This window comes from Glycine soja, chromosome 2 (assembly GCF_004193775.1).
Source record: "Glycine soja cultivar W05 chromosome 2, ASM419377v2, whole genome shotgun sequence".
Lineage (NCBI taxonomy): Eukaryota > Viridiplantae > Streptophyta > Magnoliopsida > Fabales > Fabaceae > Glycine > Glycine soja.
Window position 1 is genome coordinate 45,142,828 of NC_041003.1, and position 20,882 is coordinate 45,163,709.

At 30.9% G+C, this 20,882-nt stretch overlaps 2 protein-coding genes across 2 annotated transcripts; both read left to right on the plus strand.

Annotated features, from left to right (window-relative positions):
• The first annotated feature begins 216 nt into the window (after positions 1 to 216).
• LOC114397783 (uncharacterized aarF domain-containing protein kinase 1) lies at positions 217 to 8,868 on the plus strand. The gene is made up of 16 exons (XM_028359952.1): positions 217 to 502; positions 596 to 679; positions 801 to 941; positions 1,027 to 1,097; positions 1,605 to 1,698; positions 2,993 to 3,070; positions 4,275 to 4,341; positions 5,147 to 5,232; positions 5,317 to 5,367; positions 6,730 to 6,777; positions 6,999 to 7,119; positions 7,222 to 7,402; positions 7,887 to 8,018; positions 8,107 to 8,252; positions 8,333 to 8,410; positions 8,489 to 8,868. The coding sequence occupies exons 1-16, from the start codon at positions 317 to 319 to the stop codon at positions 8,629 to 8,631; spliced, it is 1,707 nt and encodes a 568-aa protein (XP_028215753.1). The 5' UTR covers positions 217 to 316; the 3' UTR covers positions 8,632 to 8,868.
• Positions 8,869 to 12,904: 4,036 nt separating this feature from the next.
• Positions 12,905 to 19,455, plus strand: LOC114397815 (glutamate decarboxylase 1-like). The gene is made up of 7 exons (XM_028359954.1): positions 12,905 to 13,062; positions 13,233 to 13,437; positions 16,962 to 17,162; positions 17,498 to 17,712; positions 17,825 to 18,078; positions 18,227 to 18,279; positions 18,729 to 19,455. The coding sequence occupies exons 1-7, from the start codon at positions 12,977 to 12,979 to the stop codon at positions 19,224 to 19,226; spliced, it is 1,512 nt and encodes a 503-aa protein (XP_028215755.1). The 5' UTR covers positions 12,905 to 12,976; the 3' UTR covers positions 19,227 to 19,455.
• Positions 19,456 to 20,882: the final 1,427 nt, after the last annotated feature.

Below are 20,882 nucleotides of genomic sequence, written 5' to 3' on the forward strand. Positions count from 1 at the left end.
TTTGATGTCTTTAATTATTTAACAACTATCTTTTAAAATGTATTACATTATATATCTTTGAAGCATATCATATTCACATTTTTATATTTAGAACAATTAAATCTTATACACTAGAAAAAATCAAAATTATACTAGTATTAAATATGAAAAAACAGTATTATAATTGCAGTAAAAATTACAAATATTTTATCTTATTTAGAAAACCACTATAATCTTGCAACTGGGTAATCCGAACTCCGCAAAAAGAGAAATAGCTTCTACTCCGAGTTTCGAAAACCTTGCGTTGCTAAAATCCAAACACCGATAATCCCTCCAAATGACTCCTAAACCTTTCAACTTTCCCGCCAAACGCACAACCGCACTTTTCCTCCTAACCGCCACCGCTGTCTCCGCCGCACAAACTTCCAGCTCCGCCGTGCCCTCTCCTCTCCCCGCACTCTCCCCTGAAAAAATCGGAGGCGAAATCCACGGTCTCATCCGCACCGCACGTGCCGTCTCCACGGTGCTGATTCTTTCCATTTTTCACTCTCGTCTTTTTATTTTCCCTCGTTCAACTCTTCGCACCGTTCGATTTCACTTCTCTCTTATCTTTCAGGTCGCATCCACGGTTGTTGACTACGAATTCTCGTTGCGCGGCCTTCCAAAGGACTCCGATCAGTACCGTCAAACGATTTCTCAGGTTTTCTCCATCTCAACAATCGTTCTCGTTTGTTTCAATCCCTTGTTTCTGTAACTGTAAGTGATAATAGTTTTGATCTTATGCTGTGCTGAGATTCTGAACTCATCGTTTTTGTGCTTAGGTTCATCTACGCTCTGCCAAGAGGTTTCTCAAGCTATGCGAAGCCAACAAAGGATTTTATGTGAAGGCTGGACAGTTCGTTTCGGCGCAGAAAGTGCTTCCGAAAGAATACTCGTCCACTTTGTCTTCCTTACAGGATCAGGTATAGCTCATTGTATCTATTTGAGTTCAATTTTACTTCGTTTTTGGTTAATTATGTTGCTAATTGGAATATCTTGATGATCTAGGTTGCTCCTCTTCCTTTTAAAGTTATTGGGGAAGTGTTAAAGGATAATCTCGGACCTGATTTCTCTGAGATGTAAGTTGTCTTTAGAAACTGAATTTTGATTTTACAAAATCATATTTATCTTTCAAAAATTAAATCTCCTCCAAAATTTGAGCTGATAGGACAACAGTTCCTGACGTATTTTTAGTACTACTGTTCTCTAGTCAGAATTAGAGTTTCATCTTGGAAACATATGCTGACCTTTCAATGTAATAATTTATTATACGGATTATCAAGGCAAAACTCTAATTTTAATTGGAAAACAACATAAAAAAGAACCTAAGGAACTACATGTAGGTTTTGTCTTTTCTAATAAGCCTTCTCATGCGAGAGCCACTTGGACTTAAATGTGTGAATAATGTGAAAATGCATTAGCTAATGTGGTAGCTTAAATTGGACCTGCCTTTGAGACTGCTGCTATACCACTGTCACCCCTTAAATCCCTGTGTTCACTTATTCTTTTTTGCATATGTTAATAACTTACACTTTAGTGTTCTTTTTAAGTTTTAACATTACTATTTGTATTTATGTGAATTACAGGTTTCTGTCAATTGATGAACAACCTGTAGCTGCTGCATCTATTGCTCAAGTTCATCGTGCAGTGCTGAAAAGTGGTCATGAAGTAGCAATCAAGGTTTGTCTGGTGGTGTTAGTGATTTCCTAAATACTCCATGGCTTTCTATGAAGAACAAACTCTTACATGGATACTAGACACGGGACATTCTAACAAGTTAATGTCTTAATGTCCAAAATATTGGAAACTGGGATACTGCACGCATGTGCGCATGTGTACACACAAAAGAGCAACTGAAATGAAATTGAATATGACAAACGGTCTGAATTGGTAATCACGATTTCTATATTCACTTTCTTCCAATGACAATGAGCCTCATAAAAAATTCTTAAAGGCATCATTTTGCAATGGACACATTTTGTCTCTTTTCAAAGTAAATAAATAATTTCACAAAACATGAAGATGAATTATAGTTTTCAAGAAAGGTATATTCAACTTTCTCAAAATAACTTTGAGTTTTACATTTTTTTATTATAATGAGACTCAAAAAAATCCTAAGAGGCACATGAACCAGAGTAATGTTTTTGGATCTCAGCAAAATCAATGGGTGTACAACAGGGATAAGATTTAATATATTTAAATGATTTTGTTTTTGGGCTTTGAAGAGGATATAATATTCCTTCTTTACTTCACAAAATAAAAGGACTGGACCAATGATGGATTTCATGGATATAGTATGTAGTTTGTGTTAAAAGTGGTATATATTCAGAAATTGACTCCAATGATTTGGATATTGGGCTTTATTAACAATGCATCACCTGGTAGTTTTTTTTTTTTATTACCCGTAATCACTAAAATGCTTCTTCTGTAAACAGCATCCCATTAGAACTGAGCATCTTGTGTTTTATCTGAAAAATATCCCATTAGGTTGAAAATAAATTAACATTACAATATTTCCTTGGCCAGTTCTAATCTGTTTATTTAGTTATATGGTTTGTTGATTCTACATCTCTACTTGAATGACGTTGTTTTCAGGCACAATATTAAAATAAGATTTAGTTATTTGAGTCCAAACTTGACTTAAGTATAACTATAAATGATTTACAAGCCAGAGGGTCAGATGTAGCTACTTTTCATGGATTGTATTTGAGTAAACAGAAATATTTCTTTTGGATAATAATGCCTAATTAGAAGATATTGTTATTTCCCTGATCGTATGCAATAGCATAATGTCACACAGACCTGGAAAATGCTAAAAGATTTATACTACTGTTATAATTAAGTAAACACTTGTATCATTGCTTGAATTTGAATATTTGATGCTTATTGCTAATTAAGTGTTCTGTATTGAGGTAAGCTACATTTAGAAAAACACTTGTTGAATTGTAAAGTCATTTTCTTCACTGGAAATTAGGTACAATATCCTTGGATAGAGCAGCAAATGAATTTTGATACAAGAACAATGTATTTCCTATCAAAAACTATTTCATGGGTATGCTCTAACTCTTGACAGCTCTTATTTATTGAAAAATATTGATGAAATTATGCTGTAATTAATATCATTGTTAGATATTTCAAAATGTCTGGAATGATGGTTGATGGTCATTATGTAATTGTTGATAGCAAAATTGATTGAAATAAAACAAAACGCAATTGAGAACCAAAAGGAAACTGATTGTTGATAGAAAAATTAATTAATATTAGGGTTGTTTGTTTGGTACCTTCCAAATAAGTGAAGATTTGCTGAAAGCCTGAAAACACTGATTATATAGGTTACTAAATGCACTTAGCAACAATCCTTATTTCGGCATTGCCCAAATACCAAAAGTTGTTTCATAGCAAATAGTACAAAGTAAGTGCTTAATATTACATGACTACACCTTCAGGATTGTATTCTCAGTGTTAAAATTTCTCAGTTTTATCAAAAAGGTCCTAGGTCACGTTGATACTAGAGTGGTTTATTTGGTGGGAGCAAAATTCCAGAATTTTATCCTTTACAGCAAAGTCACTGGATTGCTCTTTTGAGATGATATATTTTCTCTTTTTCCTTCACACGGCACCTTTCTAATTTTAGTATATGTTTGGTAGAGTGGAAAGAAAAAGAGATGAAAGATTTGAATTAAACTAGAGAGTAAAAGTGTGGGTCTCGCGTACTGTTTCTTTCGCTCCTCTTCCACCCTCTTTGCCTCTACCAATAGAGTGTTAGGAAAATTCACGTTCCTTGTATTTTGTCCTTTCTAATTTTAGATGTGTTCCCATTCCTCCTATTTTCTCATTTTGAGCAAAAGGATCCTAGGTAGAACTGGATTGTGGTACTGGAATGTGGGATAAGGCTTTTGTTGTTGTATAACAAAGGTACTGGAATGCTTTTTGGGTGATGTGTTTTCTCTGTTCTTTCTTTCCGCTGTAGCATCCTTTCTAATTTTTGGAAGATTCCTGTGCTCGTATTTTGTACTCTCCTTTCTTAGTAAATTCCTTTATTGAGAAAAAGATTAAAGAAGGAAGAAAAAACCCATGAGTAATATATAATTTTGTTGAAATCAAAAGATTTTCATAAATTTAATGTCTAAGTTCTGGTCGAACTATGTGCTGTTTGTATTCTTTCTTGTTTTCTGTTAGATTTTTATGCAAGTAATATTATCAATTCTCTAGTTGTTGTTGCTTCTTTACTTTAATATTGCTTCCTTTGGTTGTAGTTATACCCTCAATACAGGCTTGAGTGGTTACCATTAGCGTTTGCCAAGTCCATGTCTTCAGAACTTGGTCAGTAAGAATGCCTAGTTTCTCTATGAAAAATGCATTCCATCATTGTTTTTGTTACATTTAATTTATGTCTCACATAAGGGCATACCAGGTATCAACTATGGCCATATTCTCTAGATTTGGAACCCCCCATAAATTTGCCCTATATGTTCATGTTCCAGCCTCTGGTTTATGTTAGTATTTAAACTAGGGGGTGTATTCAATTAGGATTTCAAAGAATTTTAGAAGATTTTTTTTTTTTGTAAAAAATTCTTGAGGTATTCAATCAAGATTTTTTAAATAATAAAAATAAGTCTTATGGTATTCAATCAAGACTATTAGGATTTTTTAAGAAATTCAATAAAGTCCGTTGGTGTTCAATTAAGATTTTTTACAACTTAAAAACAGTCTTTTGATATTCAAAAGTATACAAATTTCGATGGATTCTTTTTTAGGATGGATTTTCGTGGATTTCATAAGACTTTTAATGAGAAAATTCAAATTAAACAATCTCATCCAAACCTTTGAGATTTCATGAGACTTTCTTTCTTTCTTTTCCTGCAAATTGACATACCAGGTATCTTACAAAGTCTTTTAAAATCCATAGGGTTTTTTTTATGCTAAAATAGTCTTTTAAAATTCTAATTCAATACACCCCCTAAGGATAGGTATTCCTTATTTTGTTTTATCCTACTAAACACAATCAATTTTTCTTTTTTAAATATTGTAGCATTTGTAATTGTAAGTTATTCTTGAGACAAGGATGATAAAACAGCCAAGGAATTTGAGGTGACTGAATGAATGAGATAATACCCTGACGTTGCAGATTTTGTTCAAGAGGCAAGGAATTCCGAGATAGCAGCCAAAACTTTCAGAAATAGCAAAATGGTCAGAATTCCTCATGTATTCTGGGTATGATAATTGAGATAATTTTTATTCCTCCTATGAATTTTCTATTTAGTATTTTTTGTATAACTTATCAAATTATGCATGCAGGACTTGACTACAAGACAAATCCTAACCATGCAGTTTTATACAGGACACAAGGTATGATGATTAATCAATTATGTCAGTAAATGATTATGTTGGGAAAAATTTGTCATTGCATCAGATCAAAGATAGCATTGTGTGAGTGTAATGCTATTTCCTTCATTACAGTTGCACAGCTGTCAACAGTTACGTTAGGTCCCTTTTGGGTGTAACCTCCTATCCTAGCTAGCTGAATAAGCACTTATATTATGTCTTCAACTTCCCTAATAATTAGGGGGTGTTCACGTGTGTCTAGGTTGAGCTGTGATCCAATCCGACCCAATTATATTGGACTAAGTTTTAAAAGTGTTTGGACAGACTCAATCCGATCCAATATAAACCCGATAATATCTGGGTTGGGTGACGGGTTGCGAATTGTCAACCTGTGTCTCGACCCAACCCGGTCATATAATAAAAAAAATATTATTATTATTAATAAGAATATCATAAAATACAAAAATAAAAATAATGAAAATTTAAAATTTTTTTATGCAACAAATTTACATATCCTATGTAATTATATTGTACATTTTAAAGAAAATTGTTTCAAAAAATTTGTTCTTAAATTTGTAATTTTTAAATTTATGACCCGATTGATCCAACTCGATCAGGTTGGGTCAGGTTGAGTTTGGCAGCAAAATCACTAGAACTTGATCCAACTTGATATTTTTTAATTGGGGTGGATGATGGATTCCCCATACACCCAACTCAACCTGTGTACACCCCTACCTAAAATGTCTAAATTTCTTCTATATAGTTTGTTAAGCATGAGTCATCAGAGGGTTATTTTGTCTCCCTTATGCTCTTGTTAATTTACAGCCTGTTTGGATAAGGCTAGAATCACATTTCATTCTTCCAAAGTCAAGTTGCAAAGTAAATCAAGGCATTTGGGTAATTGTTTTTAGATGTTTCAAAATCAATTCTGTGGTGGGTAAAATTGATTTTGAGAAAATTGAAAAATCTTAAAATTTCAATCGACAATAATTGATTTTGGACGTGATAACCACAAAATATATCTACTTACACTTTAAAAGTGATTTTACTTTACCATCCAAATTGTCAAGAGTTAGGATAGAGGCGAAGGTTAGGGGTTTAGGGTTAGTTAGGCTAATTATTCTGTAAGTTAGAAGGGTTAATTAGATATTAATAGGGGAAAAGGGTGGAAGGATTCCTTCAGAGATTTGGAAGATTTGCAAGACTGGAGAAATCCTTTGTGAAAGAGGAATTATATGATTATTAAATTGACAAAGTCAGTTTTGCATGGTCATTTTTATATTATGTTACTGCAGTGTGCTTGTAGTAATATTGATATATAAGCTGTGCTATGCTTTTGATTTCAGTATATCACATTCTATTAATAGGTGGCTTACTAAATTTCAGATTGATGACTTGGATTTTCTGAATCAGATTGGGGTCGATCCAGAAAAGGTTGACTTGTCACAGCTATGGTGAACTCATGTAAATTGTGTTTTTTATGTTCTTTATTGTGGGATTATTTCTCTCTTATTGTGGTGCAGCATTGGTAATTGGTTGGTGATTGCTATCCCTAATCAGATGAATATCAACTCTAATCTCATTCATTTTGTTCAACTGTTGTAGTGCTAAGTGCTAACTTGCTTAACTGATTCATTTTAAAACTGTTACTGAAGGTAGCAAAATCATTGACTGAGCTGTTTGCTGAAATGATATTTGTACATGGCTACATACATGGTGATCCACACCCTGGTAATATATTAGTTTCTCCGGAAGGTTGTAATGGTTTCTCTTTGGGTACGTATTTGGATAATTTTTTTTCTAATTGGATTCTAACTGAAACTTAACATGGAAGAATTAAACCTTGACCTTTTTCACCCTATTGGAATTATTTTGCAGTTCTTCTAGATCATGCAGTCTACACGGTATTGGATGAAGAATTTAGAAAAGATTTTTGTCAATTATGGGAAGCTTTGATTCTCAAGGATTCAATGAAAATAATGCGGCTCGGTGAGCGATTTTGTGCTGGGAAGTATTCCAGATATTTACCCATCATTTTCACTGGTACAACCATTGAAAGGTTCCTTCCTGACTTTTATTGATGCATATAAATGCTTTTAGATTGCAATTTGAACTTCGCTCAATTTGAAAATTGTTGTTCTTTACTATGGATTTCACTTAGTGGTGGATTACAAATTACAACTGTAATGCACAACTCAGTGCAATTGGTGTGATCTGTCTGTTTATTCATTTTAGTGTGGATTGTATACACAATTCTTGCGTTCAACGAATTTATAGTGGTAAATAGTTGAGGGATATTGTAGTTGAGTAGTCAAGGAGTACTACTGTGTGGCCGTTAAAAGGCTAAGGATCAGAAATTTCTTAAAAAACCATGTGATGATTGTTTTTATAATTGTTTATATTGGAGGATATCAAATAACTGAAGCCCAAAGTGGATTTTTTTTTTTTGTTTTTATTGCAAGTCTATGTATTCTTTGTACCTGATTGTTTATCTGTTTCTTGCATAAAAGAAGTTATAATGGAGCTTTTTACGTACATTGCAGCAAAAATGCCGTTGGCATATCAATTGAAGAAAAAGAGACCTTGAAACATGAATTGAAATCTCTGTTGTTTGAGGACTTATCTTCATTCATGGAGTCTCTGCCCCCAGATTTTATTGCTATAATGCGTATAGAGTAAGAAACACAGTTCAAGCTTGCTTTATTGGATGCTGAAAATTTTTGTTACTTGATGTGCTTAACATATCTTATTTTTTCATTCTAGTGCACTGTTAAGGTATATCATTAGAAAGATGGATGTCTCACGGGTCACGAGGTTGCTAACTTACACCAAATATGCTGTGTATGGTCGTCTCTGTCCAAAGTTGGATGGGGAAGGTGAATCGTGTAAAATACTCAGAACAAACTTCTGTGAGTTCCCTTAACCCTAAAGCTTACATGAAAGCTTGCAAAATGATTTTTCACTCTAATTTTGCTTTTTGTGATTTCAGATTTTGCTGTCAAAGCTAGCTTTTTCAGTTTCATGTCAACGTTAAAATATCTTCGCATCCTACTAACGGTCCTTACAGGTGAGAATGCTTTTACCTATAATTTGATTTATAAATATCACCTTAAGTTTGAACTATCAATTATCTCCCTTCTATTAGGGGCCACTGACGTTATCCCTAGGCGGCAGAAGTTGAAAAGTGTACAGAATTACTTGCATAGCAAGATCAATTGTGACACTTTGGGCCTCTTGGTGCATTCCGTTTTTCTTCTTTTATGTGTCTGTCCTAATGCATTGTTTTAAACATTGAATTGTCTCAAGCGAAGGTTCATTTTGACGGTATACTATCCCTGAATAAGAGTTGGGAGTGTATCGTGACAGAAACCAGAGTATAAAAGGAGGGGATCTCAAATAAATAGAAGAATGGTTAAGATTAAAATTAATTAAAATAATCTTAACCATTGTGTATAGGTTATATGGTTACAATTTACTCTTTTATTTTCATTTTATGCATGCACTAAATGTCCGAGGATATGTATATGAATGACGCTTCCAATTTACAAATTGCCGAAAAAATAAGGGGCCACTTCACAGTTCACCAACTCTCCTCAGCTAGAAGGGAGTACTGCCCTTTTTTTTAAAAAAAAAATACAAATTTTATGTGAAACATAAAACATTACAGATTAAGTAATAAAAATTTAAAAAATACCAATTTAGTAATGCAAGTTACAGATTAAAAAAATGCCCTTTTCATTTATTTATTTTTATTAATTAATTTGTAATTTTTATTAGTACATTTGTAAAATTTATAATTGTATTATATGAGGAAAAATCAAATTACAATATCATTTAACTATTATATCATTTTATAAATTGTTATAAAAAATATTTTTTATCAATTTGATTGTAAAATTATATCTACATACTACTGTCAAGATTGTTAAATTATTCATATTTTAATATATTTTAAAAAAATTATATTATATTGATTTTAATTTATATAAATGAGGTAATAAATAATTTTTTATTAATATGAAATTTTATATATATGATACATGTGAAATAAACCTTTAATTGAACACTTGAACACTGAATTTTAAAAAAATGTTATTCAAGTAAAAATTATTAAATAAAGTAATAAGTGGTTAAGTTACACCATTTCATGACTTGATATAAAATATAATTTTTTATTGATCTTGTTTAATTATATATATATATATATATTATCAATATTGCTTATATAAAATTTTATCAGAATTGAATAATAGAAAAATAATTAAATGATTTATATTTTAATATAAAATTATATATATATATATATATATATATATATATATATATATATATATATATATATATATATATATGATTGATGTAAAAGAAATTTTAAGAAAACATGATTCATTTTAAAATTATTAAACAATATAATAATTAAGTAAAATTATACGAATATAATTTGATTACTTCTCGTATATATTAAAAATAAGTTCTATAAGGAATCGCATGTTGATTAACCATAATATATGCACTCCAAAAAGTTATATCATTCTCATACTATACTATGTTTTAGACGCTAAAACAAAAAAAAAATGTTATTGCAATGCACTTTTCCTAATAATGCTAGTAACATACTTTAATATATTTTATCTAACATAACGGCTACTATTGTTTAAAATTTATATAGTCATTAAATAAGAAAATTAGATCCACTAAAATTTAATAGCTTATAATAAATTTTAATTAATAGTGGAGTTTTTAAAGAGTGTTATAGCGTAGCATTTGTTTGAACTTTCCTTGATTATTGTTTTTTTTTTCCTATAGGTCAAGTAGTGTAATATTTTAGTATGCAAATATCATAAATTTTAGAATTTAATTTATATGCACTATTAATGTAAAAACTTTTACATTATTCATCAATCAAATATATATATCATAGAAATTATAAATTTTAAGATTGTTATATTAATTTGTGTGATTAGTTGATACTTGATAGTATAAAAAATTTTATATTGTTATAATTTTAGAATTCAACATAACGAGTTTTAATGCACGTAACAGCTATCGCGTTGTCTTGTACAAAATCTAAAACAATGACAAATTGATAATAGGTTGAGTCAATGAATAATTGTAAATATAAAATGATTAAATAATTTTTAAAATATTAATTTTAACTTTAAAATATGATTAAAAAAAGCAGAGGCAAGTGCTTGTCCATACTAATATGAAGATTCTAACAATAACATATCATACTAGTATACTGATAAAAAAAAAGTATCATACTAGTATACCTTCTTTAGATTAAACTTCAAAAAAAAAAAAAAAAAAATTCACCTGAATCGTCTTTCTTTGAATAAGTCAATGACTACGTACGTATCTTTATTTTTTTACGCCAATGACTACGTATCTAAATAAATAAATAGTGAAAGTCCATTGCCATTAATTAATACAGTATAATATTTGTGATTTGTAAAGTTATGTTCGTTCTGAATTCTATTTGATATTGGTCAAATTTAAAGTAATCAAAACAACTGACAAAATTCATTAGTTAGGGTTTTTCACTTTTTCGTCAACCATAAACGATTCCTCCATCAACCATAACTGTAGGTTGCTTTTGCTTCATTAGTATTCCTTCTTTACAGTATCATCAAGTAAGAAAGATCTTAACATAGCCGTCCATGCCAAACTTGTGTTTTTCTGTTTTTGTTTGTTTGTTTCATTGGGAGAGACGACTGTCATACCTGAAAATAATTATAATTTAATTTTTTTTTAATTAGTAATTATAAAAATATCACATCATTTTAAAGATTTTTAAGAAATAAAATTAAAAAAAATTGAAAGTATTATAATAAAACAGAAAATAATAAAAAAATATTTTTTACAAATCAAATTAACGAATTGAAAATCTATAATTCTATATTTGCCAAATTCTCTAGTGACATTTTATTAACAAATGAGAAAAAAAGTTTAAGAAGTTTCCTTCGATCTATATTGTTTATTTTATCTATATTTGTAAAAATTAAAGATAGTATCAAAGAGTTTATAATAATTTGTACATCTTCTTCAACAAACACTCCTTTAACATTCGTATTATTTACTTAAAAACATTTTGAATATTCTTGTCTTCCTTCCCGCTTGCAAGTTCAACTTAGCGGTCTCGACATTTGCATGCTGAAAAAGAAAAAAGTAGTAGAAGAAGAAAATTTAAAACTAAATTCTGAAACCCTTGGCAAGCATATTACTATTGATTTTCTTTTTTTACTTAGATTTGTCGTATGTTATGACCTAAAAATATGATTGTCTATTATTTTTTTTTTTAATTTTTAGCTAAAAATATCTGCAATTCTTTATAGAGTTTAGAAAGCTTGTGCATTACGCAATATGCCAATATTCATGTCCAAAATTGACACCGTTACAATTTTGTCACGACATTAAGAAGATAGAAAGAGTAAATGAAATCTAATCCTCAAAAGTATGTATCTCATTTTCATTTTCGTCCTCAGGTTTAATGAAATGAGAAAAAAGTTCTGTGTAAAAGCATACACGCAAAAATAACGTGGAACATTATTATTTAAAAAAAACACTAAATATAAATTATTAAAAGTAAAAAAGTATAAATTCTAATTACCAACATCTTTTAAAACTTAAATGTATCATTTCTTAATTTAGCATCTTCAATATATATATGCAACAACGCCTACTAAAATACAGTTTAATTTTATTTAAACGTTACATCTCAGTCAACCACAACTTCTTAACTTACACCTGATATATTTTTTTAAAATCTGTAATTATTAATATTTTTTTTGGTCAGGTAAGATAAACAAAATAATTAATCTGACAACACTTGCACTAAGTTTTTTCAAAATAAATTATTACAGTTAAGTTTTTAAATATTGAATCTTAAATAATTTTTAATAAAAAATATCCTGCAACTAAAAAAGTTAATTACATTTTATCATTCAATTGTTGAATTTTAGAAAACTTATCCCAACTTTAAAAAAGAAAAGGCAAAAATTCCCGCTAGGATTTGTATTTATATCAATAGGCAAAAATTGTTTTTGGTCTCCACTTTTATATTGATATCTTTGTTCCTTAATTATTCTAAAATTCCTTTTTTTATAAAAAAAATCTTATGTGTTACTTTAAAAATAATTGTTTTCAATTTACTGCAGCTTCTTCAACATTTTTTTTAATTATTTGTCTCCCTTAAAGTCTCTTTCAGGAAAAAATAATAAAAATAACTAATTTCAAATTAATTTTTTTTCTTATTATTTTTAGAGTCACACGAGCCGCCGTCAATAAATAAATCAAAGAAAACAAAAAGTAAGAAAACTAAATGAACTAAAAAAATAATAAAATTAACACATATATATTAATATATAATAATATATATGTTAATTTCAGGACATAAAAACATAATAACAAAATATAAATATAGATATAGAAGGCCTGTGTTTCCGTTGGTATAAAAAGAAAGCGTAACGCATGCTGTAGTATCTAAAAAATTAAAATAAAAGGTCTCACACGTTAATTCCTTATTAGTTATTACACATGGCATTCTCCACTCTATTTAAGACCCTAACTCCTCTCATCACTTCACAGTTCAGTTATTCTCTCGATCTAATCTCGCCGGCCGCCACCGTTCGTCATGGTTCTGTCCAAAACCGCCTCGGAGACAGACGTCTCTGTTCATTCCACCTTCGCCTCTCGCTATGTCCGCACCTCCCTTCCCAGGTTCCTTAATTAATCTCTCTTTTTCTTCGGTAGATATTAACTACTATCATGCTTTTAAATTACCTTTATATTACGGAAAAATAAATACGGTTGATGCGATCGCGATCGCGATCGCGATCGTGATGCAATTATCAAGTGTCAAAATATCTTGACGTTAATTGCGGTTGCAGGTTCAAGATGGCGGAGGAATCGATCCCGAAGGAAGCCGCGTACCAGATCATACACGACGAGCTGATGCTGGACGGGAATCCGAGGCTGAACCTGGCGTCGTTTGTGACGACGTGGATGGAACCTGAATGTGACAAACTCATCATGGCTGCCATTAACAAAAATTACGTCGACATGGATGAGTACCCTGTCACCACTGAGCTCCAGGCAAGTATCACATATACCATACTTGATATTAATCAATTATTAATGTCGTTCAATTAAGGATGAGAGATAACATATACTATATTCGTAGGAGTATTAATTTTTAATTTAATGAATTTGTCCCATTCGATTTGGTAAATGTCTCTTTAATTAATGATTTACCCTGTCTTAACTCTAAATATTGTGTGGTTTCATTAATAATAATTGAGAGACGTACGAGAGTTACGTAGGGATAGTAATAAGCAACCAACATTGATAAAAAATAATCGTAGGAATAGTAAATCTTAATTCTATCTTACTTTCTCTTCCTCTCTAGCTATATATATTGTGGAGCTGTGGGCTGTTCACTTTAATACTATAGGCTACATGTCATGTTAGCTCATTAATTCGTTTGACTAATTAAGAGTCCTTTCTTTCAACTTTTTATTTTATCTTCCTCCTTTTTGTTATAGGCTGCATGTCACGTTGGGTCATTAATTCATTTGACTAATTCATGGTATATTTAGCTTGGTAAAAACAGGTGGAAAAAAAAGTAAGACAAAGTAGAAAATGAAATGATTTTGTAGGTTTAATAAACAAAAATGAGATATAAAGTTTTAAATTTTATTTTCCCATTATTGTAAATGATACCAGAAAATGCAAGAGAAAGAAAGATTGGTTATTGTCCTTTCATCTCTTTCCATTCAATTTACTTTCATGTTTTCCAACATATCCGTAAGAATTCTCTCTCAAATTTTTCTTTTGAAAAATTACATTTAAAAATTTAAATGTATTTACTTAAACTTTAAAAAAATCAGTTTTTTTTAAAAAGTAGGATTTTAAGAGAACACTATTCTTTTTTAAAGGTTTTTTTTATGCTGACTAATAGTAAAGGTCGATAACAATCACATCCACTAATTAGTAAATGTTAGTACATAGTATATTGTCGGGGGGAAAAATAATAAAATCGATGGCTTCTATAAAATCACAAAAGAATGGCCCATCTAGACTGGGCTCGTCTTTCCCGAAAGAGAAATCATAGCTGCTTATAAAGGCATGATCAGCGCGGTGTTAGTGCCTTGGTGGAAAGTTTTTCTTTTCCTAGCTATGGAGTAAAGTCATGATATTATCATTGAAAAAAGAAAAAAGAAACTGAAATCATGCATCAATCAAAATCTATCCTAAAATAAAACCATTTCTTTTTTTGCATACAAATCCTTCAATCAACACTGCATCTCTTCTTTCTTTCAGTATGTGGTGACCCACAAGTTACTGTCAGAAATGCACTCTTGGGATAGTTAGTTCTATTATGTGACGATTTCAACAACAAAATGTTGTTGCTGTTGTGTTTTTTAAAAGAATACCTAAAAATATTTAGAAGGAAACTATTTTTCAAAAGAAAAAACTTTCACGCATCTTAATTAGAAAAATGATTTTTTGAAGAGTTAATTACAAAAATGATAGCAGCATATGATCTCACATACTTTTTAAAATATTTTTTTATTGATTAAAATTAAAAATGCTACAAAACTCATTTTTAAAAGCCTAGAAGACAGAAACTACAAAAAAAAAAAAAAATTAAACAAGGAGACGCAGCTCCTAAAACAACTCCTTTAAAAATGAGGAGAATGCTCAAACATAAAAAAACTCTCTTCCATGTCCTTTAAAACTACAGTAAAATAAACCCTTTAAAACTGATTGCGCCTATTTGATATTACATACCTTTAAATTCATACGATTTAAATAAATTACACGGTAAATTTTAGCATACTAGTTTGTACTGGCTTTTCATAAAACTCCAAGGATTGAGTTAACAAAGCGAAGCTTGAGTAATTCGTCCATAGTTATAAATTCAAATTTCATCATACCACCGTTGTACATTAAAAAAAAAAAACTCGCTCTAGGTTCTATGATTTGCATCTTAAAAAACTTAATTGTACATTATTTGCATAACTAAACTCGAGAACATCAATACGGAGAATAATAATCAAATGCGAACCATATCTCTAAAATCATCCTTGTTTGCAATCAACAATCTACAGAACAATAGAATAACTAATTTTTGAAATGACTGAAATCCAGAATAATTTCTTTTCAATTTTTTTAAGTGAAAAGTTATTGCTTACTATTTTAATCAGAATTTCTTTTTATACCCTTTATTTGTCATCCGTGGGCTTTGCTTTTCTCTCTGTTATACCCATATTTCATATTTGTGGGACCTGTGAATTAGGGGCCCATACGGAAAAGAAGGCAAGCCCTTAATCAATGGCAAGTAATCAGAAAGTCCTTTGGTTCAATCAAAATACATTGGGCCAATCTTTTTTGTTTTGATAATTGAGACCGACTTGATAGTAGCTAGTAGGAAAACAATAGATCTATCATAGAGAGAGAGAAAAAATAGAATTTTGGTAGAATTCATTAGATTTAAATTTAAGACTAACTGTTGGATAGAAAAAATAAATTAGTAGAAACTTTACGGTTGATCATAATGAAAGGTAGAGAGGGTAAGGATGTAAGGTTGGTTTCAGTTTTGATGCGAGGCAAGTTTAGATTTTCGTCTTTAAGTGGTAGAATAAATAAGAGGACAAATTAAGTTTTGTATTGAAGGGTGGAACTAAAATCTAAAATAGCCAAAAATCCAACCTCATTCACTTCATTGTCAACTTACTCTCCATGTCCCACGTGATACCTAGCATAAAAAATTAAAAAAAAAAATTGTACCAGCAGTTAAGTGAAATTCATCTTAACCATAGAAAAAAGTATGTCATATTTTTCATTATCTATACTAACAAATTATGTCAATATAATCACATGTGCTAGCAAGGTGGAAGAGACCAAGTTGGCAAGCATGTGGGGTCTAAGTAGTAACTGTATCCATATGCATAATAATTTAACTACATCATACGAGCCTGGGAACATGTCAATATTTGGATGATATAGGATTACCGGAATTTCAATGAGTGATGTTATATTTAAAGAACTTATACTAATTGGCAGTCTAGCAAATATCTAACTTACCATTATTCTCTGAGTCTCCTACTAACTATAAATTTGTAATAAAAATAAAAATATATTACTTCATACTTGCTCTGTATAATAAAATGGTTGAAAGCTACACTATTTTTAAAAATATACAGGATAAAAAGGATTTCACATTTCTAAGGAGTGTATACACTCGTGGAGAGAAGAAAGAACCAAGAAGGAAAAAAAAAAGAATATAATAAATAGATAGAATGGAGATTAAAGTAATAATAAATATGAAAAAAATAGAATTGAAAAATATACTACTAAATAATAACGATTAAAAATTAAAAACTTCTCATCCAACTTAATGTTCTCTCCACCTCACCACTTTAATAATAAGCACATGTATATTAGGCAATGTTGACAATATATCCCATGTTTTCTAAAAATAGCAACTATGTACATGTGTTCTAATTATGGAGTATAATCTTACCATTATTCAAACTTGATTTGATGGTACTTGGAGCAAAGTCTGTGCATAATGTTTTGATCTAACGTTAGCTTTCAAATTTGTATGCATGTAGAACCGGTGTGTTAACATGATAGCTCACCTTTTCAATGCACCACTAGAAGAGTCAGAAACTGCAGTTGGTGTTGGCACGGTTGGCTCATCAGAGGCCATAATGTTGGCTGGGTTGGCATTCAAAAGGAGATGGCAGAATAGAAGGAAACTGGAAGGGAAGCCTTATGACAATCCCAACATTGTCACTGGTGCCAATGTTCAGGTACACACACAAAAAAAAAAGAAAAAAACACTTGCATGTTCTGCCATTGAAATTTTAGCATTGCCGAAAATTGTTTTTTAAGAGTCTAGCACTAATAATATAAAGAGAAATGCTTGCGGTACACTTTCTATCATCAGTTAAAATTTATTGAAAATTACAAAATTTTGTTGACTCTGTTTTCTATTTAATTAGTCTCTTTTACAATTTTGTAGCTTTTAATAAATTTAACCAATAATAGAGATATATGTTAGAAAGAGTGTACTAGAGAGTGTTACTAGCGCTCCTCTGATATAAAAAATAAGTCATTGAGCTTAAATAATTCTGCTCTTATGAAGGTTTGCTGGGAGAAATTTGCAAGGTACTTTGAGGTGGAGCTGAAAGAGGTGAAGCTGCGTGATGGATACTATGTAATGGACCCTGAAAAAGCAGTGGAAATGGTGGATGAGAACACCATTTGTGTTGCTGCTATCCTTGGTTCCACTCTGAATGGAGAGTTTGAAGATGTCAAACTCTTAAATGATCTCCTGGTGGAAAAGAATAAGGAAACTGGGTTTGTATTGCACATATTGATTGAGTCTTTACTGCTTCCTATTTTGTGAACTAAAGTTTAAGGTATTTTAATTTAGACTTGGAATTGACATGTGAAATTAATTATTGGGTAGATGGGACACTCCAATTCATGTGGATGCTGCCAGTGGGGGATTCATTGCACCTTTTCTTTATCCAGAGCTTGAATGGGACTTTCGGTTGCCACTAGTGAAGAGCATCAATGTTAGTGGACACAAATATGGTTTAGTCTATGCTGGAATTGGTTGGGTCATTTGGAGAAGCAAGGAAGACCTTCCTGAGGAACTCATTTTCCACATTAACTATCTAGGAGCTGATCAACCCACCTTCACCCTCAACTTCTCCAAAGGTAATTGACACACTCAATTGGTTCAATAACAACTAACTAGATACTTGACCTGAATTATGCTTTTCCCTTTGTACCATTAATTAGTTTATGCATATTGATCACTACTAGGTAGTAGGTACTAATTTCTTTCATGAAATATGCAATGCAGGTTCTAGCCAAGTTATTGCTCAGTACTACCAACTAATTCGACTGGGTTATGAGGTAATAAGACATCCATGTAGACAAAGCTTAAATCAAATTGCTTGAATCCTTAACATCAAATTCTTAAATCAATGACAAATGAATGTATTTTGTTACCTTAAATAACTTTTGTTAATAATGTGTCTTGAAATTTTAACAAATGTTTGATTTAAGAACGATGTGGGATTACTTTACACTTGCAAATCTCACACTTAAGCTAGAACATTTAAGAAAAAAATATTGAATAATATGATCTTAAACTTTTTTCTGAAACTTGATTGTATTATATTAATTGGAGTTTAATTAGAATGCATTCAGAATATAATGATTTTTTACATGGTCATCTAATCATGAACTGTCATATAGTTACAATAATTATGTTAAAAGTCATATGCAAGACTATTTGTAATTACTTGTGAATGTTAAAATATTATAGTATATCAAAGCTAAACTCTTAATTGGGTTTGCAGGGATATAAAATGGTGATGGAAAACTGCAATGACAACATGGCAGTGCTTAAGGAAGGACTGGAGAAAACAGGAAGGTTTGAGATTATATCCAAAGACATTGGTGTTCCATTGGTGGCCTTCACATTGAAGGACCACACCCACTTCAATGAATTCCAAATCTCTGACATGCTGAGGCGCTATGGTTGGATAGTGCCAGCATACACAATGCCCCCAGATGCACAACATGTGACAGTGCTTCGTGTTGTGATTAGGGAGGATTTTTCTCGCACCCTCGCGGAGCGTCTAGTGATTGATGTCACCAAAGTTGTGCACGAGCTGGATCTCCTTCCTGCTAGGGTGATCAGCACCAACACCATAATGGTTACAGGAGAAGCAGGTGAAGAAAATGACGAAAAAGTGCTGTTTGCCAAGAAGAGTGAAATAGAAACACAAAGGGAAATCACTAAAGCTTGGAAGAAGTTTGTGATGGACAGGAAGAAGATGAATGGTGTTTGTTAGAACCTTGTTTTTGGATCATTTTTTGAGCTACTTATGCAGACCAGAGACCAGAGCAATTACTATTATTATTTTAATATAATATCGTGTGGAGAGTAATTCCCTTCCCCAATAACATAGCGTACTTTAGATATGCTGAAATTGCAATGTTGTTAGTTGTATGGAATCGTGTTGGACTGAAAGTTACTTCATTTCTCAACGCAACCAGCATAAATTTCCTCTATTCTATCCACAAACATAGTCATTGGTACGAGCAACAACGCCAACTATTAGTACTTATAATAAGTTGAATCAATCATTCTGAACGATATATATTCCTTTGTCTATGCCAACGCTGCTACTGAGAACAAGATTAGACTGCAGATTAAGATGAGTACAAAAAATCAGAGACTTGGGGGGTTGGGTTGCGGAAAGCGATCAATTTTATGATCTTATCATAGAAAAGCCTGAACATACGTACCGTTGAATCTCAAGATAGTAATCTCGCTTTTAAAATGAGATGAGATGATTATTTTGCTCGCAAATAGAGAGGATTATGAGTGTAATAATTAGTTAATCAGTAATCACACACACACACTCTCTCAATCTTTCCTCATTTACAATGATCATGATGTGCGCGCAGAATCTTTCCACATTAATTTACACTGATTATCATGCAATTGCACACCTCCCGGCTCTGATTTTCATAAAAGCATATTAATAATATTAAATAGTTTATTTTTAAATATTTTTTACTTTTAATTCTTTAATTAATCAACAACATTAACAGCACCAACATCAATAATGATAAGCTTTGTCACGTAAACAAATATAACATCAACACAATAATTATAAGTGTTCAATAAAACTAATTATTAAAGTAGTTAAAAAATGTAAAATGACAAAAAATAATAAAATCACGTTTTATTTTAAAAAGATAATCAAAATTATATATATATATATAATAAAAATAAAAATAAAAGATAAAAAATTAGCAATTAATATTTTAAAAAATATTACTTGAGAAAACACTACTTCAAACAACGTTTTAAAAATAATAAAAACTACAAAACTCATTAAACTTTTCTGCTACTAAAGAAAATAAAAATTATTTAAAATATCTTTAAAAACATAACCTAAATAATAAAATTATCACGTCAAAACCTTTTACTTTTAGGAGGTTACGGATACATTGTGTCCCATTAAGCGAAAATGAATAAATGTAACTGAATTTGAGACGAAGAAGAATGTCCTTGATTATTAGCGGAAATATGTTACTATTATAAATTACGGTGTTGATCTTAGACGGGAAAAGGGCACATTGATGATTGATGGCTAAGTAGTGAACCACCTACTTATATTATATCAGCGACTGAACTGTAGTAGTGGTCAAGTCATTATGAGAACTTTGAAGAGTAGTACTAGGACTTACACTTGTTCCACAAAATCATCACTTTACAATGACAATCCCAGAGATATCTACAGTAGCATTTCAACAAATAACTTGTCTTGCCCCCAAAATCCATTTGTATTTGTCTTTCGGGACAAAAATCTCTCAAAAATGAATGTGATGTGTCTCTATGTGTATTAACTAAGCTGATGAAAACACCTTCATCAATTTACATGCTCATCTGGCTCCAATTCCTCATCAGAGTAACTCTTGTGCTCCACATTAGTCAT